The sequence below is a fragment of the Solanum stenotomum genome, chromosome 7, assembly GCF_019186545.1.
Source record: "Solanum stenotomum isolate F172 chromosome 7, ASM1918654v1, whole genome shotgun sequence".
Lineage (NCBI taxonomy): Eukaryota > Viridiplantae > Streptophyta > Magnoliopsida > Solanales > Solanaceae > Solanum > Solanum stenotomum.
In genome coordinates, this window is record NC_064288.1 from 4,566,150 (window position 1) to 4,592,608 (window position 26,459).

Genomic DNA, 26,459 nt, shown 5'->3' on the forward strand with positions numbered 1-26,459 from the left:
TAATTTGATTTACACTCCAAAATTCATAGGTGTCACATAATTTACACATTAATTCTTCATTACTTAATATATGTAATTATATCAATGACATATAAATTGAAATTAAAAAATACATATTTTATTTGAAAATCACGAAATAGTACTATAAGGTATAATAATTAACAACTTAACATATTTTAAAATTTTAGTTGACTCTCTGAATTCCATATGTCTCATGTAATTGAGACAGAGAAAAACATATATTGGTTTAAAATTAATAAAAATATTATAAATTATAATAATGAACAACTTAAAATTTATAAAAAAAAATCCTTTAAAAATTTTTAGTTGGCTCTCCAAATTCAATCGGTATTACAATAATTAAAACATAGAAATTAACATAGATTGGACTCCTGCTGACATTTATGTTTCCTTTTTCTAAATTTTTACTTTTATACTTTATATAAATAAATTTTTTATGTAAAAAGTATTATAAATCATAATAATTAATAGCTTAAAATATTTCAAAACATATAAAAAGTTTTTGTTAACTTTCAAAATTTCATCTATACCGCATAAATTGGGAGAAATATAGATATATAGTTATTTTAAGTTGCTAATTATTGTGAGTTATAGTACGTTTTATGTAATTTTCATATATATTACTCGGTCCTGATTTATGTGATACAAATGAAATTTCAAAAGTCAATGGATTTTTTATAAGTTTTTTTTATATTAACTTGTTAATTATTGTGATTTCTAATATATTTACGTAAAACATACTCTAAATACAAATAATTAGCAACTTAAAATATATAAAAACATACTAAAAAATTGATTAACTTCAAATTTCATATTTACCACATAAATTAAAACAGAAACAGTAACATATATTGGGCCCCGTGCTGGCACGGGGTCCCATATCTAGTCTTATTTAGAAATGACACTTAGGGTGTACCATCACAGCATAAAAGAGTTGTACTAAATGACACTTAGGGTGTACCAACACAGCATAAAAGAGTTGTACCAAAAGCAATAAGGAATAGTTCCAAAACTAATACAAGTTGTACCATATGTGGACCCACTTCATTAAATTAAAGAGTTGTACAAAAAGCAATAAGGAATGGTTCCAAAAGTAATACAAGTTGTACCATATGTGGTCCCGCCTCATTAAATAAATAATTGTACCTACTAAATGTAATACTACTTTTATTTATTTGTCCTTCTCTTTCAACACCTGTACTTTATATGAAAACAGTTGTACTTGAAGTGTTCTTCTTCTTCTCTTATTCCCAAATCCTAATGTTGCTTGAACCTTTGACTTCTACTGTAGCACTTCTTCAATTTCAGGTGTGTTGGATACTCTTGCATGTGTTTTCCTTTTTATTATATTTTTTTGGGTTCTGCTTTGGGATTTCTTTGCATTCGAATAAGACCTAATATGATTTTTTTTATTCTAGGTTGATTTACTAGATCTGTAAAATTTGGGTCTTTGTTGAATCCGCTAATTTCATGCGAAAAAATCTGGCAGCACAACAATTTGTTCCTCAGAGCAATAGATTTGATGAAAAAAATTGGGATTTCTTTGCATCCGAATAAGACCTAATATCATTTTATTTTATTCTAGGTTGATTTACTAGATCTGTAAAATTTGGGTCTTTGTTGGATCCGCTAATTTCATGAGAAAAATCTCGCAGCACAATAATTTGTTCCTCAGAGCAATAGATTTGACGAAAAAAATTGGGATTTCTTTGCATCCGAATAAGACCTAATATCATTTTTGTTTATTCTATGTTGATTTACTAGATCTGTAAAATTTGGGTCTTTGTTGGATCCGCTAATTTCATGCGAAAAAATCTCGCAGCACAACAATTTGTTCCTCAGTGCAATAGATTTGACGAAAAAAATAGTTACAAATCCCAATTTTTTCGTAACGTCAGGATAATAGAAAAGGGAAGGAATTAAGTCAGAGCGGAACACTTTGGGTCACAAATCTCCCCTTGGTGGTTTGTATATCTTCTTTCTATTTAGCAAAAAGAATTATTATCTTTAGTTTTTTGTTTTGTTTTATGGCTTTTTTGTTATATGTTTGGGGGTTCTACTTTGAGGTTTCTGTCCATCCTCCATAATTTTTTATGAAAGAAGAAGACCCAATTTGATTAATTCCTTTCTATATATATATATATATATATATATATATATATATATTAGATTACAATAATTTGATAATTACTCTTATCTTTCTTATTTAGAAAGGATAGTTTATGAGGACGAACACTGCTTTAAAATGTGGAACAACAACCAATTTAAATTGTCCTTCAAATAGCACTTGAGCTGTAAGAATAGGGTTAATTTGATATCTTGTTTGCCGTAGCTTCTGTTGACTGTCTTTACCCATTGTGTACGTGTTTTGTTCTTAACAATAACTTGATGCAGGTACAAAGGCATTTTACACTGGTTGTTAAAGAGTAAATATGATTTTTATGCTAATTTTGAGTGTTTTTCACCGCCTCAATTTGTTAACTTACAGGTAAAGTAATGTGTCGTCTTATTTTCAGTTGTTTTGATAAAAGAAGGGGTTATACCTGAAGATGCACTTCACTATCTGATTCTTACAAAGTCTAATAATGAAATTTTGGTATTGTAATTTATCTATTGATTCATATTATTAGTATCATTATTGCAGTTAATAAAATAGTAGTTTTCATATCATCTTGATTTTATGATTTTGTTTTATAAGCCTTACATTTTCATCTTTATCTGAATATTCTATCATGTTGATCCTGACTCCCCAGTCTGAAAGACGCCTTCTAGCCTCACCTGTTTAGTTTTTTTTTATTTTTAAAAAGGAATCCCTGAGTCTGAAATACTACTAAATCTATATATACACTAATGCAACTAAGAGCATGTAAAGCTCAGGGCTGGATTAGAGCATGGTTTTGTGACAATTGAAGGTACTTAGTTCTACAATTGAACTTGTTAATTGGTTAGAATGATGCTTAGTTTGTATTTGATGTTAAACGTTCACCCTTTGAATGAAGATTCTTTTGTCCCAAATCCCAATCCCCCAATTCAGTTTGGAACTGATAACATGAGAATTTTTAGTGCTTTGCTTTCTCTTTCATGGTTGACACATGTTAACAAGCATCAAGCTATGTTTTTTCTTAAGTTACTCCCATTCTTATTTCTCTATCTCTCTCTCATGCATAAAAAAAATAATCATTTTTCCCTTTTGTCGGTCTCTAAATTTCATCAGTTTCTTCAGTTGTTGAACATTTTAAAAGTTGCTATATTTTTCCATCTTGGTGTGGTCCTTCAATTTATTGTTTCCCCATTCAAGTTGGTTTATCTTAAGAAAAAATTTAATAGTTGAAATTATCAATTTTCTCTGGAAGGATGCTATATGCATTGATTCCAATCAAATTTGTTTTTTTGTTTGTTTTGTTGTTAGTCTTTATATTAAATTGCTTATTTTAAGGTTACAACTAAAAAGGGAAAATGAAGGATTGAAATTTTTAAAAATGTTGCATTTATAAGGAGATTGAGGGTTGTCAAATAGCTATTCAAAGTTATTGCATGTGAGTTTTTCAGCAAATTTTGCTCATATTTTGTTCGAAAATTTCTGAAAGTTGGTGCTGGCCCTAGCATTGCTGGGAAATAGTTGCTTCTACACTCATAAGTTGCTACTTTGTAGCGTTGTTACGTATTAACCTTCCAATATCATGTTGGAGCAGATATTGGACTTGTAGTTGTAGACATTACTTTAAAGCATTTATATTAGTGACAGTAATAGTGTTATGTTATCTCATAAAGTAAATGCTTATTCTATATCCATTCATACTTTTATAACATGCAAAAACTAATTCCTGGCTATAATCGACATCCTTAGGACATACAAACTACGATTGTACTCTTTACCCCTCTATTATGCAGTTCAAAGTTGAAAATTACTATAAAATTTAATTTCAGTTGAAATATCTCTCAACTTGCTTCCGATAACTCTGGACGAGTTAGAATTCATAAAATAAATAAGTTAATAATGACGATTTGAGATACAAAATTAGAAAATTGAAATATTGTCTGAAAATTACAAAACAAATCCGTTATTCAATTCCCACCATTGATTACATACTGTTGTTTAGTTTGTTTTACCCTCACTTCTTTTGACGGACGAGGGAATATGATGAAATACATAAAACAATCATATGAACAGTGAAATTATATGAATGGCATCTTTCTCACATAACAATTTCTTAAGAGCACAAAGACTGCTTATTTATTGAAACAAAGTTTCTTTTTTGCAGCTCATGTGTATTAAATTTTCTTGCTTGACGTTATTTTTATTTATTTTACTATTTATGGATATGAATAAGTTTACTTTCTACCTTCATATCGTAAAGTACTGAAACTACTAATAATACTTATTGTTCAACAAATGTTCAACAGAACATTGACTGTATTGCCATTGTGTACACTCATTTACTATTGTCTGCATTTTTTTTGTCAATTCTATGTATTGTTTCCAGATTACATTAAGTTATAAATTAATTTAACAAATCTTGAACTACTCAAAACAGGAATGGAAGAAAATAGAGATAATGTGTCTATCGAAGAAAGAACTTCTCACTGAAATTTGTGTTGTCGTACTAGATATGCATAGATGTCACCAGAGAGAAAGGAATTATTTTTATCCCAGCTATGAGAAAAAAGGGTTGAATCGAAAAGACAAAAACTCCTTCATCAATGAAATAGTACTGCCGCTCTTACAATCAACACTTCTTCATTATCTCCTCAACAAGGTGACCTAACCATCTTGTTATCTTCCTTTTGTGAAATGTGTCGTCTGAGTAGCTATAACTATAGTTACACGCTTCAGCTCACCTACTCTTACTGCAATTGTTTTCCTCATTTTGTAGTTGAAGCTTCCGAAGCTACAAACCTACTAGTAATTACTTCAACTAGAGGAGAACATATAGTTAATTGCTTATCTACCTTCGAAGTAGGTGAGTTCAGAAATAGTGCTTAAACTATTTAGACTATATTGATTTTTAATAATTGGCTAGCTGTTTTTAAATATTGTTATTCCTCATATTAGGATCAACATCGACTGCATCTCATGCTGCAACTAAATTAAATTCAAGATGTACTGCAAATAGAGGTATGCTTCTTTCTATCAAAGTAATAAAAAAACATGTATTATCGTGCCTTTATATAACAAATAATTTCTTTTTACCATGCACATGCATAAATAAGTTAGAAGTCAATCTACAAAATGAAAATTTATTGCCAAAAGATTACTTACTTTTAAAGAAAGTTCCAAATTGCAAATTTTGTGCAGCAAAAAGGTTTCAATATGAATCACCAGGTTTTTGTTGTGATAATGGATCAATTAGACTAATTTCTCATAACATGCCTACTGAGTTGCGAAATTTGTTCTTGGGTCACTCCAAAGAATCTCAACATTTTTGCACTTATAGTAGAGCCTACAATAATATGTTTGCATTCACTTCACTTGGAGTACATTATGATAGAGAATTAGCAAAGAGAAATTGTGGCATCTATACATTTAAAGTCCAAGGAAAAATGTATCACTTCATTGATGATTTGATACCCTCTGGAGGAAAAGGAAAAAAATTACAATTATATTTCTATGATAACAAAAATGAGCTAACAAATCGAATGACGTTAACATATAATCTTAATGAGGTGATTGTTACAAAGCTCATGGATATACTTAAAAGTTAATCCTTATTCTACTTTTCTAAGATCGTTAACAGTTGTTCCAAATTTATCTGAATTTTATATTGCTCTAAACTCAAGTTCCAATTTAGACCAAAGAACACATAACTTACCAACTGCATCCGAAATTGGGGTAATTTGGATTGAAGATCAATTATATGATAAAATTTCCACACCACATATTCGAATGTACACTCATAGTAACAGAAGTCAATTGGTAAATTACTATTATGGATGCTATGACCCATTGCAGTATCCACTGTTGTTTCCTTATGGTCAAAATGGCTGGCATTGTGGTATTAAAAAATTCAAAAAGACGTACAATTATTCCAAAACACAAATTTATTGTGAATATGAGCAGCTACCAAGTATAATGAACATGACTTCTATTGATCGAGTCCTTCACATGGAATCTACAGTTTTATCAAAAGGCTTGAGAAAAAGAGAGATTATTTCTTGTCGTGAATATTTTTGTTATAAAATTCAAATAAGAGATCAAGAACCAAATGAAACTTTACCTTCTAGAAGGGTATTTCAACAATACATAGTTGACCAATATATAAAACTTGAGACACAAATATTAGATTTTGTTTCATTTAATCAAGATCTATTTAGAGTTGAAGCCTTTTAAGGAATCATTGATTTATTGAGACAAAGAGAAAGAGATGCTTCCAATATTCGGAGACAAAAATTCCTTCCTGGTAGTTTCATTGGAGGCCCAAGAGATATGTGTCGAAGATATATGGATGTCATTGCTTTGGTACAATAGTTTGGAAAACTCGACATATTTTTGATGATGACTTATAATTCTTCTTGGCCTGAAATACAAGAACATTTAGAGCCAATGGAAGAAGTTCAAAACAGACCTGATTTAGTTAGTAGAGTATTCAGAGCAAAAGTAGAAGAACTTAAAACAGATATTCAAAAAAAAAACATATTTGAAAAGGTTGCAGCTTTTATGTATACAATTGAGTTTCAAAAACGGGGTCTTCCACATGCCCATTTTCTCATTATACTTATGGATGGATATAAGTTGCTAACACCATAAGCATATGATAAAATTGTATGTGCTGAATTACCTGATCCCCATATTGATCATCATCTATACAAACTTGTGACCAAACATATGATTCATGGTCTTGTGGCAATTTAAATCCTTCAAATTCTTGCATGCAAAAAGAAGGAAAATGTAAGTTTAAATATCCAAAAGAACTTACTGAACAAACAACCAAAGGAAAGAATTTGTATCTCGTTCACAAAAGACCAAAAATAATCACACAAGTCAAAGTTACAGCACACAACATTGATAATTCTTGGGTTGTTCTGTACAATCCGTTTTTACTCAACAAATTCAGTTGTCATATTAATGTTGAAATATGTTCTGACATTAAGGTTGTCAAATACATTTACAAGTATATTTGCAAAGGACATGATAAAATTGCATTTTGTGTACATAATAATGATACTAATGTAGAAATAGATGAAATCAAAGAATACCAATCTGCTAGATGGGTTTCTCCACCAGAGGCTGCATGGAGTCTGTTTGCTTTTTCGATAAGTGAAATAACTCCAACTGTTTGCCAGTTGCAATTGCATCTTGATGGACAACAATTTGTTTCGTTCATAAATAACCAAACTGTGGATCAAATAATAAACAATCAAATGATAAGGAAAACAATGTTAACTGAATTTTTCTTTATGAACAAAATCAATAGTGATGCTATAAATCTCAATTTACTATATAAAGAGTTTCCCAACACTTTGTATGGTCATCATCATACAAAATGTGGTCGTGTCGAAAATAACGCCTTACTATCGAACGTATTGTGACATGTCATCCAACCGAAGGAGAAAAATATTATCTTAGGTTGCTTCTAATGAACGTAAGGGGACCAAAATCATACAAAGATCTTTGTACAATGGATGGAAGATGCTACACTACATTTAGGAAAGATGCAGAACAAAAGGCTTATTACATTCTGATAACAACTTAATTTAGTGTATGTCTGAAGCTGTAAGCTATCAAATGCCTTATAGTTTAAGAAGACTATTTGCGACATTATTAGTTTATTTTAATCCTGGTAACCCAAAAGATCTTTGGAAAAATATGAAGACTCTATTTCGGAAGATTTTAAAACAATTCCAAATGTTAAAAAATACGATATCCAGCAGTTAGTTTTAAATCATATCAATGAAGTTCTACTTTCAATGGGACGTAACATAAATGAATTCAAAGATATATTTGGAAATGTTAGCTCTTCTAGAACAACTAATGAGGTGAAAGAAATATATTTTTGAAAGAAATATAATAGTGTCTGAAGAAGATATATTTCTACAAACCAAATTAAAATTTGAACAAAAAATGGCATATAACATAATTCTTGAACGAGTATATTCTAATAAATCAGGAGCTTTTTTCATTGATGGTCCTGGTGGAACTGGAAAAATATTTCTTTATCGAGCTTTGTTGGTTACTGTAAGAACAAAAGGATGCATATCTTTGGCAACTGCAAGTTCTGGTGCGGCAGCTTCAATACTTCCGGGAGGACGAACAACTCATTCACATTTCAAAATTCCTGTTGACATCGATGAGAATTTCACTTGCAATATTAGTAAACAAAGTTCATTAGCGACTCTAATTCGAGATTCAAAGTTAATTGTTTGGGATGAGGTCTCAATGGCAAAAAAAAAACAATTGAAGCTCTTGATACACTTTTAAAAGATCTTATGAATACAAAAACACTCTTTGGTGGAAAAGTAGTAGTTTTTGGGGGAGACTTAGACAAACACTTCCCGTTGTTCGTAGTGGCAAAAAGGAAGACTTTGTTAGTCAAAGTTTATTATACTCTCATATTTGGAATCATCTCGAAAAATTGTGTTTATCTAAGAACATGCGTGCAAAAAAAGATCCAACATTTTGTGCATATTTAATGAGAATTGAAAATGGACAAGAAAAAACTAACAACTTCAACAAAATTGAAATTCTCAATAACTTTATCATTCCCTTTACACATGAAATAGAATCTTTGAATCTTTTGTTTAATATTACTTATCCTGATTTGCATACATTCTATTCTAATCCATCTTTTATAACTTTCCATATTATTTTGACAATAAAAAATAATTTTTTGATGAAATAAATGACATGCTTATACTATTGATGAAACAATTGAACCAAATGATCAATGCCAGTTTGAAGATTTTTGCGTACCTTACATCCTGCTAACTTACCACCTTATAGATTAACTTTGAAAAAAAATTGTCCAGTTATATTATTAAGAAACTTAAATCCTACTGAAGGTTTATGCAATGGTACACAATTGATATGTCATGATTTTAAATCACATGTTACCTGTGCTACTATTTTCAGTGGTGATTTTAAAAATAAACATGTTTTTATTCCAAAGATACCATTATTAGCATCACAAGATGAGAAGCTACTAGTTCCCTTCAAAAGAACACAATTTCCGATAAGGTTATGTTTTGCTATGACTATAAACAAAGCTGAAGGTCAAACATTAGATTTTGTTGGAATATATTTGCGTGAACCAGTTTTTTCACATGGACAACTTTATGTTGCTTTATCTCGAGCAAAATGTTCAGAGAACGTAAAATTATTAATACGTTCGCCTACGATATAGGACACATATGATCATTCTACATATAACGTAGTTTATGACTAAATCATTCGAAAAGCATTCTCATGATACTTTTAAACACAAGAAATCTAACAAGTAAGGACCCTCATGCTACACATTATGAAATTTTGGATTCATTTATTTCATCTGTTTTTAAAGATAACTAAGAGTTAGCTCGTAATCATATCAGTTCAACATTTTAAGTTTAAAATTTCACAGTTCAATTTAGATTCTTCCTGGCTAATTAGTTAAATTTTAAATGTTTAATTTTCACTAGCCTAAATCCTAACATTGCAGGAACAACTTATTCTATCAAGGGTAAGTATTTATATAGTTCTAGCTGAAGGAAATGACAGAGATGACCTACCTCTTAAGGCTTCAAACCTTTTTATTTGAGATGATACAAGTGCAAATAAATGGTGATGAGGTAAACAAAATTTTGTAGTCATAATGTTATATCAATTAATGCTCTTAACTTTGTTGAATGTACTTTCAGTGAATTTTTCTTGCTTAGCTTCTCTCTTTGTGTGTTATTTAACTTCTCACATTATCGTACTCACTTGTGTTTGCTAGAATAACTTTTGTTTTGCATTTTTATTGATACAATAACTTCTGTTCTATTTGGCTGCTATTGTTTGACACCTCATTTTGAGGTTGACTCACTGCTGTATTTTGGCGTTTTGCTGTTTCCTTTTCTACAGCCGCAACTATTCGTATTCAATCCATTCTAGGAAAGAGGCCAATTACTCATCAATTAAGAGTCATGATAACAAATCCTATATAAGTTGGAGGCTCAAATCTTCAAACTTTATGAAAGATATGTTTCAAATGTATGTCATTTGATCCCATTGGTTGTTCTGTTAAACTCATTTACTATTCTCTAACGTTTTGTAGCCTAATTTATAGGTTAATGTAAGCTACTTGAAATAGGAATGGACAAAAATAAAGATACTGTCATTGTTCAAGAAAGAACTGTGTGATTGCTCAAGAAAGAACTGCTGACAGAAATTTGCATCGTCATACTAGATATGCACAAATGTCACCGGAGAAAAAGCAATTATGTTTGTCCCACGTAAGAGACCGCAACAACCTTTTTGCAATTTTATCCTCAACATACAATGTTATTGGCATTGGAATGGATGAGTCCTCCATCTAGATATATAGTCCCCGAATTGACGAGGTTGAGTTATTCAGACATTTATTTCATTATGTAATTTTTGGAATATTACTAATTCAGTATTTAGTTTAAATTCGTTGACATCAAGTACAATCCCTTTGTGTAGGTAAAGACAAAGCTCAAAGGACATCATAAGAGAATAACTGCGCTTCCTTTTTGAATTCTGTCAACGTGCTTATATCTGCAGGAGCAGATTCTCAGGTAAATTAGTTTGATATAGATGTATTTCGACAGATACCTTACTTAAAAGAAAAATATAACTCTTTTGTTTTGGACGAAATTCTCCAGTATTTGGTGTGGTATGAGATTCATATGAAATGTACTCTTTTCTACTGTATGAAAGAAACTCATATGAGAATGTTTTCAGTCGTCTGCTTCTTTAGTTTAGTAGGAATTTCATGCTATTGCATGGAACAATTGTACGGTCTTATACTGCTCTATGCTAGCTCGAAAGGTATTGCTACTCTCTTCTTTCCTGCTGAACGTCATCGAGAATTTTCCCCTTCTTCCGGTTTGCCTAGAAGATTCTCAATACAGGCTTAACAACCATCCCTGCTTACATTTTTAGAAAATTTTAATACTGATTGTTAAGCTTCACTAATAGATATGGTTCTCCTATAAGGAGCATGTTTGCCTTGTGTTTCTTGCTCTACCAACTCATGTAACTTAATGTTCACACTTAGCGTACAAGATATAACTTAAATCTGATAAATTTAATAAGCAAAGCATGTTAGTCAGTTGATGTAATTCAATGTTTCTGAATCATTTTTATATTTTTCAGTAATTGTTTTTTATACACATGATTTCGATATATATGATGTTTCCACTTATTAGTTCCTTCTTGCATCGTCTTTTCAACTCTTTCAGATTCAGTAAGTACAATTTGATATGTCTAACTCAGTTTTCTACTCTTTTGGATATAGTTTCTTCCTAAGATTTCTACATGCATGATACTAACTACTTCTTCATTTGCCCAATGCATTAGTTTCTTTGATGAATTTAATGTTTATAGCCATTAATAGTGAAAAAACTTAGACAGTCTTACAAAAATCTAAGATATCAAGAATGTCTATGCCTTAAATTTTTAAGTGAATTCTGCATCCAAGTTGTATGGTAATATGCCTTAGTTAACTCATTTAAAGTTTTTTGTTGCCATTTTTATTTTTAGGCTGCAACAACATTATTTGTATTAGGACTGAAGGCACATTTGGGACATATCTTGGTGGTTTTGGTTCTACCGTTCAAGATGTGAGCCACTATGTTATCAATTACCGTCTTCCATAAATCATGCAAGGTATTAGTATTAATTCTTTTCTTATGAATATCCTTTTTTGCTTTTTTTAGGTCAACTACGTAATTTTGAGTATCATATATTCATTTGTATTCGGTAATCATGTATTGGCTTTTGGTTTGTTGTTTCACTTTTTCTTCGAATAGACAAAGTGCACAAAAATTGGTCCGAACATTACAACTATAAATAAAATGACTGCAAGGAAGATCCAATGGACGATAATTTTCAACCTATCAAAAAATTCTATTGTCTTAACCTGGTTCTGTTCAGCAACATCGTTGATTCCTTTTTTGGGTTCTTTTTAATTATATAATACACTGATAAAATTTGAGGGTGTTATTAATAAAAATTACTGATGAACAGAAGACTTTCATCAGCCTTTTTGTGTTCAGTTGCTCTTTTATGATGTGGTTATTTTGTCTTTCTACTCTTTCTGTAGGAATGGAATGTTACATGTGAATTACAACTTTCAACTTTTTTGGTGTAACAGTTTATAGGGTATGTATATCTGCCAAATTTCTTTAGTTGAGAGGTCTCTCATACCGAGAGAAGGCCTTCACCAACTTGTTGGCAGACCAAGATTATGAGTGTCTTGCTGGTGAAGGATTGGATGAAAAAGAGAGGCCTAATGTGAGTATCCTTTATTGGTAAGATAAGGACTACTCCGTTATCACAATCCGGTGCAAGGATAGACCAAATCTTCTCTTTGATACAATTTTTACATTGCCCGATATGCAATATTTCATTTTCCATGGCAATGTAGATCCTGAAGTACCAATAGCGCACCGGTACCACAATTTTTTATTTGTTTTGAAATCTCTTTCATTATTTATTCTTCTGAACATTTGTGAACTAATATTACAAACTTTGTTCTCATTGAAGGAGTACTGCATAAGACATATAGATGTTTCCTGGTAAAATCAGACGCAAAACGAAAAAAAGTGATTCAATATCTTAAAGCAACAATTGAAAGAAGGGTATCTGAGGTTAGCACTAATGATTAACTTAATTTCTAAATTTTTTTAGATCCATTGTTCGACATATATTGAGAGTTATGAGGGGCATCTCCTTCGACCAATTATTTGTCATGGTCCATTCCTCTTTTTAAAATTGATTAATTAACAACCCACAAATAGCACATTGCACTTAGTAGCTTGTTCAAATAAGTGAAATCAAGACAGAAACTTCCCATTTTTTGACTTTTAAGTAAGATAGACTCTTTCATGTTTTCTTCATATGTCAAATTTGGAATTCTCCTACATTTAACTGAACTTATTTGTAACTACTATGTTTTGGTCCAAATATGAATACTACATACTCTGATATATGCCACCCCGTTTACTGATTTTCTCATTTCTTCAATAATTAATCATCTTATTCTGATGTGGTTGCTTCTATTACTTTGCACTTCTTAGTAAGTTTTATTTAATTTTTTTTGTTCACTGCTTGGTGTATTGGCAGATGTTCAACATGCATGCATCTATATAGTTGATTGTTTCTTTTTTTCCTTGAATATTTTATTTTAGTTCTAAGTTTGTTATGTTGAGTTTTTATCTATTCTCGCCTTTTAATACATCTTACTGTTAATGAAATTTTGGTCATATTAGTATTTTTGCTATTTATTTGAGTAGTTTGTTTTTACATGCATAATATTGATTACTACATTCGATTTGCACTTTGCTGCCAAATTTATATAAGGCCTATATATATAGAGAGAGATGGAAGGATAGATATTACCCTTATATTTATAAAGGACACTAAAAGTACATGTGTCTTCTTAAAAATTGATGAGATTTTGGTAGGCAATGAAATTGTGCCAAAAAAGAGACAAAATCATTACATTTGATAGTGATTTTGTCTCTTTTTTAGCACAATTTCATTGCCTACCAAAACCCCATCAATTTTTAAGAAGACACATGTACTTTTAGTGTCCTTTCTAAATATGGGTAAGGTAATATATATTTATTACTCATCGAGCACAAATTTAATAGGCTTCCATTGAAGAAAAACTTTTGCTCCTTTCTCAGGTATTTTTTTCCCCTTTTCATGTTTTCCCTCTTCCCATTTTCAATTTTTCTTGCAGATTTGCTTCTCACCAACACGAAAAATCAAAATAGGACAAAATTACAGTTACTATTTTGACTTAAAATTCCAATTTTATTACTCAGCAGACAGATTTGGGGGTATTTATTACATTTTCTAATGTTTCAGTAACTTAGAGATAATTATGTTCTTGCATCTTCCAATTTTCATTCCAAATATTCATATTCTGTTTTCATTACATGATCTGACTTTTAGTATGTCGAGGACAATTATGTTGTTGCATGTTCCTAATTAAATCACCCTTGTTCATGAAAACACAAAAAAGAAAGGACTTTGACTCAATAGTCATGCTATCCTGCAGATACTACTGTTCTGTTAAATATATTTCGTACAAACATGGTACTAAGATTGAACATCGACCAAATAGAATTAGCAACACGAGATTGGATTTGCAAAGTTCAAATTGTCGAAATCGGACGCCCGCGAGAAAGTGCTGACAAGAAATGTACATTCCAAAATTTGATTTTGGAAGATGAAGAGGTCAGCTCATTATTATATTTTATCTTATGAATATTCTTCTTTTTCTTTTTACCTCATGTGAACATTTTTCTTTGGTTTTTGTACGAAAAGCAATAAGGAATGGTTCCAAAAGTAATACAAGTTGTACCATATGTGGACCTGCTTCATTAAATAAATAATTGTACCTACTAAATGTAATACTACTTTTATTTATTTGTCCTTCTCTTTCAACAGTTGTACTTGAAGTGTTCTTCTTCTTCTTCTCTTATTCCCAAATCCTAATGTTGCTTGAATTTCATTTGCACCTTTTACTTCTACTGTAGCACTTCTTCGATTTCAGGTGTGTTGGATACTCTTGCATGTGTTTTCCTTTTTATTATATTTTTTTGGGTTCTGCTTTGGAATTTCTTTGCATCCGAATAAGACCTAATCTCAGCTTTCTATAACTCTTACTTTCAGGAATGCCAGATTAAGGCAGTTATGTATGCCGATGAAATTGAGCAGTATGCAGATAAGCTTAAACTCATCAATACCTACCTCATCTCTACTACAAAAGTCAAAGTCTCGCCAACTTCATATGGCAAGCCAATACATAAATTTTACTGGATTCTTGACAAAGAAACAATAATTGAACATATCAAACCATCTAATGAACTTGAGAAACCACTTCCACCACCAACCAAGCTGAATATCACAACCTTTGACCGCATTCCTCATATGATGGTTGATTCTGCTGCTGAAATTGGTATATCGATCTTAATAGCTACTATCAGGATAAAATATACATGTTTCCTGATACACACACTTACAACATTTCATTATGTATTATATAACCAGATATACTGGCAATCGTTCTTCGTTGTGGTCCTCAAAAATACGCAGGTCGCAGTCATCATAAGTGTCGAGAAATTACCCTCTGTGATAATCAGTAAGTATAAGATTTCACCTTCTATTTTCTCATTTTCTGAAAATATTTTGAATGAGTAAAGACTTTTTTGATTTGTTTGATCGAATCATCAGTTATGGTCTGGGCGTTTTCATAGTACTTAGTCTTCTCTCCTCGCGTTCTGAGGAAAAATTAGTTTCTCCTTACTCTATGGGAGGATTTCGGAGAAATAGAAGGAAATGAAATTGCAGCTAAAATGGCAACAGAGGCAGATCTGATTGTAATCCTCGAAAGGAGTATAGGAATCTCTACTTATCAAGGTACACATGTGCTGAACTTTTTACCAACATAATTATAGATAATAACAAAACATTAAACAAGATATGTGTTATACAAGATTGTCACTGCAGACTAGGTTAAATTCCACAGTAGTGTGGATCCTAATTACCCACAGGCAGTAGAATTGATCAACTGGTACTCACATTTCATCATTATTCTCTAGCTTTAATTTACATGTAAAGAACCTACTAAACATATTATCTATTGTAACAATAGGGCAAAAGAAAACAAAAAGAATGTTGTTAAGTCGTATGTTAGAGAAAACCTCAACAAGCTCATCTATCCCTCCCATGATAGTGACTCCTGCTGGCCAACAAGTTTTCTCTATTGCAGAAATGTCATCAGCGGCTTCTGTTAGTCATACTTGAAGCTAGTCATTTGAGAGTATGCTTATTACTTTTCTCATTGTCTAGCTTTGGCTAAATAATAAAAACAAATTATATTTACTCATGAGTAATTTAACACGTATTATGTATATGATATTTTCCGACAGATGGGACTGTTCTATGTTGAGGCAGAAATGGCCATATCAGATGAATTCAAAGAGTTTTGTGTACTTGAATGCTCAGGATGCAAACAAAAGAAGCGCACAAAGGATAAAAATGCTTTTGAATGTCCAAAATGCAATCGCAAAACAACATTAGTGCCTCGGTACTATACTTTTGACTTGTAAATTACCGTTTGTACAAAATATTGCGTATATTATACACAAATTTTAAACTTGCCATGATTGCAGGTGTATTTTTCAAATTGATCTTATTGATGGTACTACTACAATTATATCATCTATCTCTGCTGAATTGGGATAAAAATTACTCTCCATGACAGCGGAAGACATTTTTGACATAACTTGCGCTAAGGTGATCTCTCATTCCCGCTGGCTACTTATACACATGTATTGTCACAATACCATATATTTTGAGCAGAAACAGTTTAGCATATATGCTTAGATCTAAAGTGTTTGTCGTAACTCTTTACATTTACAGCGGCAATCATTGTCTCTTAATCATGTCTATCAGATGTTGTCAAACAAACTATTTCAAATTCAGCTAAGGAAGTCATCTTCGGGCAGCTCAAATAGCACGCATGCAACTTTGTCCATTATTTCCTACATGGAAAAGGAACATACTCCACAGAGCATTACTGATAGGAATTCTAAAAAAATAAGGCCTTTGGAAATAAGTGAGGTGGAGGTGATGGCAACAACTACTACAACTGGTTCTTCAAATGCGACACCGAAATTTGAACCACCCACACCAACCAAAAAAGTGTAAAAGGTCGGTCTACATCTGACTTTCACACCAAACTAAAAGTCACAATGATTAACAATTCCAAATATTTAGAAGTATTTCAAAAAGTTGTGGTAAAAAAAAGTAACACAGTTTTAAAAACTAAAGGTGGAATCATTGAGGTATTAGAAGAATATCGTTCATAATGTGATCAGTAAGTTGTGCAAGTCTTTTGAAATACACGAAGTATACTACTGCGAGAAATTTACAACCCACTACATTTTTCTTCCTTCAAATTTATCATTCATTTGGAATTTCAAATTTGTTTAACTCTGTTGGATTTTAATCATTCTGAGTTAGATTACTAATGTAATTAAATTCCTTTATAGGAAAGAAAGTATGGAGAATGAAGAATCTGAATTAGATTATTTTAGTTTTAACAATTGAACAACTTCATTATTTCAGAGTTAGGACCAGCTCTTTGGGCAGTGATCTGTGTGTTTCTCAAGTTATTAAGCATTCAAATGTCTTCTATTTTTAGAGAAAATCATTATACTAATTATAGATCTGATCACAAAGAGATTCAACAGGGAATCTATCACTTTTATCATGATTTAAGTTTTTATTCGTCTATCACAGGAAGGTCGATTTGCTAGAATGTCTAAAAAGAGTGTCAACGCACCAATCCCACCCATTGCTTTGGTTAGTGAGGAAGAAACTGAAGAATCAATGTTCAAAAAATTTATCGAGACTAAAGAGAGGATAACTGCAGCCAAAAGGAGACTTGCAGTACTAGACCAAACTGAATGGATGCTACGAGAAAGAATTATTGAGGTTGACATGGAAACATCCTCGGTGAAAAGAAAGATTGCAAAAATTGATCAAAAGATAATTAATATCACTAAAGCGTTTGCAAGGGTCTCCGAAATTGAATGGGACATTAAGAAACTAACTTTTGGGAATGCTTCCTCCATGAGGGAAAATGGTAAAACAAAAGAGGGTTCAGATGACGAGAGCACCGGATCGTCACCATACAGTTGTAGAAGAAGGAAAAAAGCTTTTGGGTAGATTTAGGTTTATGTAACGCAATTTTCATGTTTGCCATGTTGTTTTTAAATTTTTATTGTAATCAAGAACTACGCGAGACTTGAGCCCATAAGGGGTACGTAGGAAGCTCTTTTCGAGCCTAGTCTCTCTATCAATTTCGAGAAGGGTACGTTTAGGTTATCTTATGTAATTCGAACTACGTCGGGCCTAATTTCCTTGGTGGATACGTAGGCAGCCTACTTAAGGCTCGGTCCCTATCTTTTCAATTTTTATTCTCCCTTATTAGTGAATGATTCTGAAGAGTTCCACCTACAAAAGCATATGAGTGGAAAAAATCAGCATGATTCTATGCAAGTCAACCTTTCCAATTCAATTGCAAAAAAAATTTCTTTCCATTTGAGTCCTCAAATTCACCCGAAATATTTCTGTGGATTAATCTGCTTCAAGAAAAATGACACTTGTGTGTTTATTTTTATGTCATCTTATTTGCATATCTCGTTAAAAACAAAAACTAACACACATATCTTTTGAATTGTTCTTCTCTACAGGTAAAAACTGATCTGTGTTGAAATCAAACTGGCCGACCATCCCTACTTTACAAGATCTGAAGCAATCATACCATCATTCCCATCGTCATTCTTTGGAGAAAGGCAAGAACAAAATGACTGGTACTTCTGAAGAAATAGGAATAATGGATGTGACCATCAGAAATACTGAACTCGTTGATCAGAGTGAGTTGATCTCTCAATTAATACAACGAATTGCAGAAATACAGAAAGAGCCTCAACAGACCAAAGATCTGGCCAAACTGGTCATTGCATCGAATGAACCCCCATTGAAATTAGAAGACCTCCACCTCCTTTTCCAACACTAAGTTCCCCATTACCCAACTATTTTCCTACCCATACCACATGACCCATCACTTCCACCCCTAATCCTCATGCCATTGACTCAGCACTTCTTACCAAACACCACCACCACCATTACCAACTCAGAACCAAGCACCTAACACTAATCACTCCCAAATCTTTACACCAACCCACCAAATCCCACCCCTAGTCTCTAATAATCCAAGTGTTTTGCCTAGCCAGCCTGCATGCCCTTCCGTAACATTCCAAACTCCACTAGCCTATACAATCCCTGAGTCGTGTCCTAGCTTTCATGTTCTACCGGAACTGGATCACTATGAAGAAATGGAGAAGGAGTGGAGGTTGAGAGAAGAAAAACGTGAACAAAAAATGAATGTTATGAAGGATGCCATCTCCGAGGCAGTAAAAACTGTCCAATCTTCGAGGAAGATAACAAGACTTGAGTATGAGGACCTTTGCATGCACCCTGACTTGGAAATACCCGAAGGTTACAAAATTCCAAAATTTGAAACCTTCAATGGAATTGGCAATCCCATGGCTCACCTACGAGCTTATTGTGACCAACTCGTGGGTATCGAAAAAAATGATGCATTAATTATGAGGTTGTTTAGTCGAAGCCTCAGTAGGGAGGCGTTAGAATGGTTCACATCTAAAGAACTCCGTCAGTGGTCTACATGGGGGGCTCTGGCCAAAGATTTTTTTTTGGAAAGATTCCAGTTTAATGTCGAAGCTATCCCCGACAGATATTATTTGGAAAAAATCAAGCAAAAGACCATAAGGGACTATCGTGAATATGCGTGCCGCTGGAGGAAAGAAGTTGCAAAGGTACAACCTGTGATGACTGAAAGCGAAATAACCTCTGCTTTTATTCGAGCTCAAGAGCCCGAGTATTATGAAAGGATGTTGTCCATGATGGGACAGAAGTTTTCAGAGCTGATCAGAATGGGAGAATCCATATAGGATGGCCTCAAGTCTAGAAAGGTTACAAGTCTCACTGCCTTGCAGGCCGCGAACAAATCACTTGTATTTTGAGTAAAATGTTTCATTTTGGATCCCTTTTTCTAAAAAATCAAAAAAATAAAAAAATGTGTCATTTATTTAACTATTTTCACAAAGTTAATCAAATATTATAAGTTATTATTTTTTATGTTAAATCATTATTTTCCAAAAAATAGTTAAATGTATTTTAGTCAAGTTGCACGTCAACCACATGTTAGCGGACACTTCGAATGCTTAAACTCTTCTCGAAGTGTAAATTGAACCCTGAACCCTCTTTGGTATTTTCAAATGATTTTTTTCTGTTTAAATCTTTTGAAAATTATAAGTTTTCTTAATCTCTTTAAAAAAATTAAGTGATGACTCTTTTCTAAGTATTTTTCTTAAAATGTTTTATACTTGAAACATTTCAAAAAGTGATTTTTTTAAATATAGAAAAATTACGGGTTTAAGGTTTATGGTTCTCCATTCATCTGACGGCGATATGCTGTTGAATTGCGATGGATAATTTTGAAATGTTCACATATCTCTTTCATCAAGTGACTATTCAAATTTGCTCCATTATCTGTGATGATAGACACTGGAACTTCAAAACGACATATCAAACTGTTGCGAACAAAATTGGCCACAACTTTCTTTGTTACAGCTTTGTAGGAAGCAGCTTCGACCCACTTTGTGAAGTAATCAATGGTGACCCAAATGAACCTATGACTATTGGAGGCAGCAGGCTCAATCGGTCCAATAACATCCATTCCCCAGGCTGCAAATGGCCAAGGGGAACTCATCGCATTGAGCTCGTGGGGTGGTAGTTTGATCAGATCTCTGTGCACCTGACATTTATGGCATTTTTGGACAAATCGATCACAATCATTTTCCATAGTCATTCAGAAGTATCCTGCCCTTAAGATTTTCTTTGCTAATGTAAACCCATTCATGTGCGTCCCACACACTCCAGCGTGCACTTCTTCAAGCAATTTTATGGCTTCTGCAACATCCACACATCTCAGTAATCCCAGATCGGGTGTCCTCTTTTAAAGAACCTCTCCATTTAAGAAGAAGTTGTTTGTCATTCTTCGGATTGTTTTCTTCTGAATACTTGTTGCTTTTTCTGGATATTCGCCAGCTTCTAAGTACTTTTTTACATCGATATACCATGGATTCCCATCCCATTATACTTCCACATGTGAACAATGTGCTTGTTGTTCTTTTAAAACTATCTCAAGTGGATCGATATAACTCTTTTTTAGGTGTTGTATTATGGACGATATGGTTGCAAAGGCATCAGTAAGCTCGTTCTGTATTCTCGGTGTGTGTCTGAACTTGGTCTTCCTAAATCTTAGGCATAATCTCCGTACCAATTGTACGTAAGGTAAGATTTTAGGATTCTTCACCGCCCATTCTCCTTGAACTTGATGAATCAACAAGTCTGAATCACCAATTATCAGTAATTCTTGAAAATTCATGTCAAGAGCCATTCTAATGCCAAGAATACATGATTCATACTCAGCCATGTTATTAGTGCATAAGAATCTAAGTTTTGCTATTGCTGGATAATGTTGCCCTGATTCAGATATCAACACTGCTCCAATTTCTGATCCTATAGAGGTTACTGATCCATCAAAGAACATTCTCCACCCAGGATATGATTCTGATATGTCTTCCCCTAAAAACAATACTTCTTCATCAGGGAAATATGTTCTAAGCGGTTCATATCCTTCATCTACTGGGTTTTCAGCAAGGTGATCAGTCAAGGCTTGCCCCTTAATTGCTTTCTGAGTCAAGTACACAATATCGAACTCACTCAACAACATTTTCCACTTCGCTAGCTTTCCTGTGGGCATTACTTTTTGAAATATGTACTTGAGTGGGTCCATCCTCGAAATGAGATGTGTTGTATAAGCCGACAGATAATGTCTCAATTTCTGAGCAACCCAAGTCAAAGCACAACAAGTTCTCTCTAAAAGGGTGTAACGAGCCTCATAAGATGTGAACTTCTTACTCAAATAGAATATAGCTCTCACCTTTTTTCCGATCTCATCATGATGTCGCAACACACACTCGAATGTATTGTCAGAGACGGATAAATACAATAGCAAAGGACTGCCCGCACGTGGTGGCACCAACACTAGTGGATTCGAAAGGTAACTCTTGATGGTGTCAAAAGCCTTCTGACATCCTTCGGTCCATTTGGTTGGCACATCTTTTCGTAGTAACTTGAATATGGGCTTACATATCACCGTTGATTGAGCTATGAATCGACTGATGTAATTTAGTCTCCCTAGAAAACTCATTACTTACTTCTTAGTCTTTGGAGAAGGTAAGTCTTAAATTGCCTTGATCCTGGAAGGATCAAGCTCGATACCTCTTCTGCTAACTATGAATCCGAGTAACTTCCCTGCAGGTACTCCAAATGCACATTTGGCTGGGTTCAACTTCAAATCATACCTACGTAACCTGTTAAAGAACTTTTCCAAGTGTGTCAGATGATCCGAACTCTCGCATGATTTTATAATAACAACGCCCACATACACCTCAATTTCTTTGTGGATCATATCATGGAAAATGGTGGTCATAGCTCTCATGTAAGTGGCTCCAGCATTCTTGAGGCCGAACGACATCACTCGATAATGGTAGACTCCCCAAGGTGTGATAAATGCTATTTTTTCTGCATCTTCTTCATCCATTGGGATCTGGTGGTATCCCGCAAAACAATCCACAAAAGATTGTAACTCATGCTTAGCACAATTATCGATGAGTATATGGATGTTTGGCAAGGAGAAATTATCTTTCGGACATGCTTTGTTGAGATCCCAATAATCCACGCATATTTTGATTTCCCATCTTTCTTCGCCACTAGAACAATGTTGGCCAGCCAAGCAGGATACTTGGTCACTTCAACGACTTTTGATTCGATCTGCTTCATGACCTCTTCTTTTGTCCTTAAACTTAGATCGGGCTTGAACTTTCTGGTTTCTGCTTTACTGGACAGTACTTTGAATTGATAGGCAACTTATGAGAAACAATAGCAGCGCTTAACCCTGGCATATCATTATAAGATCAGGCAAACACATCGATGTATTGTCTGAGTAGCTTGACCAATTCTTCTCTTTCTGTTGCTGCCAAATAGACACTGACTCGAGTTTCTCTGGCCGACTCGTCATCTCCCAAGTTTACTGTGTCTGTTTCATCCAAGTTGGGCTTTTTATCATCTTCAACTTGCATCAAGTCCTCGATAAGGTGTTCATGCATCATAGTTTCCTTATCATATTCTTCACATTCATCTTCATCGACCTTACTTGATTCGCCGTGTTCGTGACATGTTATGACATTGACAGGTTTGGATTTATTTTTACTGAAAAGAAACAGCAAATCAACCATACTAGATAGAAAGAGTTTAAATGTATTTATTGCAGAATAATTCGCAATGACAAGATAATCAATTTAAAAATAAGCGAGGCTTTCTTTGGAATTTTAAAAAGGCTACAAACTTTGGTCATGACTAATGAGTCATTTCCTTTTTAAACATTACGATGAAAAATAAAGTGACATTAATGGTGGTTTCGGGCCTCGTCCGAACAACAACGATTTTCAAAAAAAAATAAAACTTCAAATCTTGTCTTTGTCTACCAAGCCATTCGATGGATCATAAGTGGAGTGGCTATCCAATTCTGTAGCATCTCTCCAGGTCCGACATCTCTGATGGTGGGTGTTGTTGTGCATTCTGTCGAGATCACGACACAATCTTCTTCATCAAACAATCTTCCCATCCCATCCACTAAACCATCAATCTCAGGCTCTAAAGCTTTAGCAATAAATGACTGGTACAATACTGGAATAGGCTTCGGTATAGCACAGTCATGTTTCTTTCTTGTTTCTGCTTCAAACAATTCTTCCTCTGTAAGGTATAATCAATACCGAATCAGAATTTTTGAAGTGGTATAGGAAGAGGTTCAGATATGCCATCCAAATACTTGCCTAACCCAAGCCCAGGTTCAAAATCACTTCTCAGCATAGTTGTGACTAATATTTTATACGCTTGAGACATTGGTACTTGCAATGTCGTATCTTCAAAAGAAGCATTCAATATCTCCACCATGTGAAAGTCACTATTCTGAGAAGTCTCTTCAATAACAGTAATGAAGAAACCAGGGTACCTACGGTCACTCCCTTCACCATGAATGGCAATTTCATGGTCCTCCCAGATGAACTTCAAAAGTTGATGCAATGTGGATGGAACTGCTTCAACAACATGGATCCTTGGTCTTCCTAGCAATATGTTGTAACTTGTAGATATACCCATCACCTGGAATTCAGTGACAAATTCTGCAGACCCCATTTGGATACACAAGTCTACTTCCCCTATGGTCTCTTTTTGCGAACCATCAAACGCCCTTACATTCATGCGGCTTTGATGGATTTTTCCTACATCATATTTTAGCTGAGTCAGGGTTGATAATGGGCAGATATTGAGCCCTGATCCATTATCAATCAATACTCGAGCTACAAACTTGTCCTTGTATTTGACGGTGATTACAAGGCACGGTAATGCATCACCCCTTTGAGTGGCAACTCATCTTCTCGGAAGGAGATTTGATGACTCCCAATGACAAGACTTACCATAGTGGCCAGATTTTCACCACTTGTTCCCGTCAGTACATATGCTTCATCAAGTACCTTCAACAGTGCTTGTCGATGGTACTCAGAACTCATTAATAGAGCCCAAACAGAAATTTGAGCAGGAGTCTTCTCCAAATGTTTGACAATGGAATATTCTTTAGGCTGCATTCTTTGCCAAAACTCTTCAGCCTCACCCTCTGTGATCCGCCTTTTTTGGTTCTCCTTTCTTCGTATCTCCTGAGTTAGTTCTTTTGGGATGTAACATCTTCCAGAACGTGTCTTCCCTTGTGCGGTGGCCGCCTGGACAACAAACCTTTCTTCGGACTACTCATTGCTTCTTTCTTTCACCAAAGCAAATGCCTGATGAGGTGCAATTATTACAACAAACTCTGGACAGGCATTTATGGTTAATGAGGCCACTGTTGGTATAAGTTAGTTGACAGTTGCTACACCGATAGTCCCATTAGCAAGCCAATCTTCGTCTCTTTCAATCATGTTGATGGTAGCTCCTCCATGATTCAATAATGGGTTAAGGTTCACATTAAGGGCAGGGGCTTGGAGAGTGATAACCTTATTATCGATCAAGTCTTGAATCTTATGTTTCAGATTGATACATCCTTCTGTATCATGTCATGCCCTTCCAGAATTGTACGCACAACATTGATCTGCTCGGAAGAACATTGTTGTGGGATTAACTGTCTTGGCGTCTACTGGTTGGATCAATTCTGCCGCTCTTAGACGCTCAAAGACTTGGGTACGTGTTTCTGCCAAAGGAGTGAAAACTCTAGGAGGCTTTATTTCAAGGTTAGGACGGGATAGATTGTTGGCATTTGGGTTGTTTTGTCCGGGATTTTGGTAGACTGGTGCATTGGCTTGGTGATTTGGTAGTGTATTTTGGTAGTATATATATAATTATTATTTATTTTTTAAACTCTTTATTTTTACCAACCGTCCGATCAAATGATCGGACGGCCCAAATTAAATCCCAATTTTTTCATCTTTTCCCAAAATAAGTACAACTCCCATCGCCTGTCAAACTTTTTCTCTTTCCCAGAAACGTGCTTCTTCCCCACACCTACGACGACTCACTCTTTCTCCTCCTTCCCCATGCCTCTTTTGACCTCTCCCATCAAGGTCGGCCTTGGACCGCCGGAAAAAAACAATATCCGGCGGTCTCCAACATCATCCACTCATTCATCATCCTTTTTGTAATGAAAAGAGACCGCTACGCCGCCTATGCTTGATCCCAATGGCTCCAAAATCTGAAAAAGTGACGTTGATTTGATCTGTAGCAGTAGCTCTCTATTTTTCGATGAATATTTTGATTTCAAATTCGTATTTTTGAATCCGATTTCGCCTATAAATGGATGGCGTCTTCCCATCCAAAAGATCAGGGATCGACATCCATGAACATCCAAAAACAATCGGATAAACGAGCAAAGAGATCCATAAACGAGCAAAATCATCCGTAAAATGAGCAAGAAAAATCCAACAAAGAATCACAAAACAGATCTGCTTATTTTCTTGTACTTCTCTGCTTTTGTTTTTGCTTTCGAGTTTTAATTTCGAAGTCGGAATCCTTGGTGTCAAAGCCTAGTTTGCTGCTCTACCCAAGGTCAGTAACCATCTCGTCTTTAATTTTTTATTCCTCTGAGTTTACAATGTAGTTGTGAAAGTGTTTCTCATATGTTTTTTATTGATGGCGCTCTACACTCCTGTTAATTTCACTAATGTATATATCTGTATGAAGAGTTAATATGGGTAGTGAATTTACCTGAAGAATATTCTCAATCGAAAAAGTGCATTAGCAGATTCAATAATTATCTGAGTTGTTTGCTAGCAATTTGATATACTTTGTGTAGTTGTGTTGTTCACATTTTTCTAAGTAGAATAGATGTTATCTCCCTTGTGACTAAATTCTGGGATCTCGATTAAGTTATGCACATTTTGTTTGCCCGATAGCACATTACTTTTTGTTATCTTCTCGCTTTGAATCTATTGGATTGTTCCTAATATGAGTTAGTTCCTAAATGACTAAGTCGGTTGCTCGGCTCTCTGCCCCTGTTTTTTTTTTTTTTTGAGATTTCTAG

The 26,459-nt window shown here is 33.9% G+C and overlaps 2 protein-coding genes, 1 long non-coding RNA gene and 1 pseudogene across 3 annotated transcripts; all 4 read left to right on the plus strand.

The window, feature by feature from the left end:
* Positions 1-4,707: 4,707 nt before the first annotated feature.
* LOC125870346 (uncharacterized) lies at positions 4,708-5,111 on the plus strand. The gene is made up of 3 exons (XR_007446882.1): positions 4,708-4,778; positions 4,896-4,982; positions 5,075-5,111. It is a non-coding gene; the product is annotated as an uncharacterized LOC125870346 (long non-coding RNA).
* A 2,969-nt stretch (positions 5,112-8,080) lies between these two features.
* LOC125871320 (uncharacterized) lies at positions 8,081-11,076 on the plus strand. Its single transcript, XM_049551908.1, has 3 exons — positions 8,081-8,389; positions 10,721-10,734; positions 10,980-11,076. The coding sequence occupies exons 1-3, from the start codon at positions 8,081-8,083 to the stop codon at positions 11,074-11,076; spliced, it is 420 nt and encodes a 139-aa protein (XP_049407865.1).
* Positions 11,077-14,056: 2,980 nt separating this feature from the next.
* LOC125870303 (uncharacterized) lies at positions 14,057-17,005 on the plus strand (annotated as a pseudogene).
* Positions 17,006-19,080: 2,075 nt separating this feature from the next.
* Positions 19,081-19,716, plus strand: LOC125871322 (uncharacterized). The gene has a single exon (XM_049551910.1). It carries the CDS (start codon positions 19,081-19,083, stop codon positions 19,714-19,716), a length of 636 nt encoding a protein of 211 aa, XP_049407867.1.
* Positions 19,717-26,459: the final 6,743 nt, after the last annotated feature.

Coding starts and splice junctions, on each gene's coding strand:
- LOC125871320 (XM_049551908.1), top strand. CDS start 8,081: ATGGCATATAACATAATTCTTGAACGAGTATATTCTAATAAATCAGGA.
- LOC125871322 (XM_049551910.1), top strand. CDS start 19,081: ATGGAGAAGGAGTGGAGGTTGAGAGAAGAAAAACGTGAACAAAAAATG.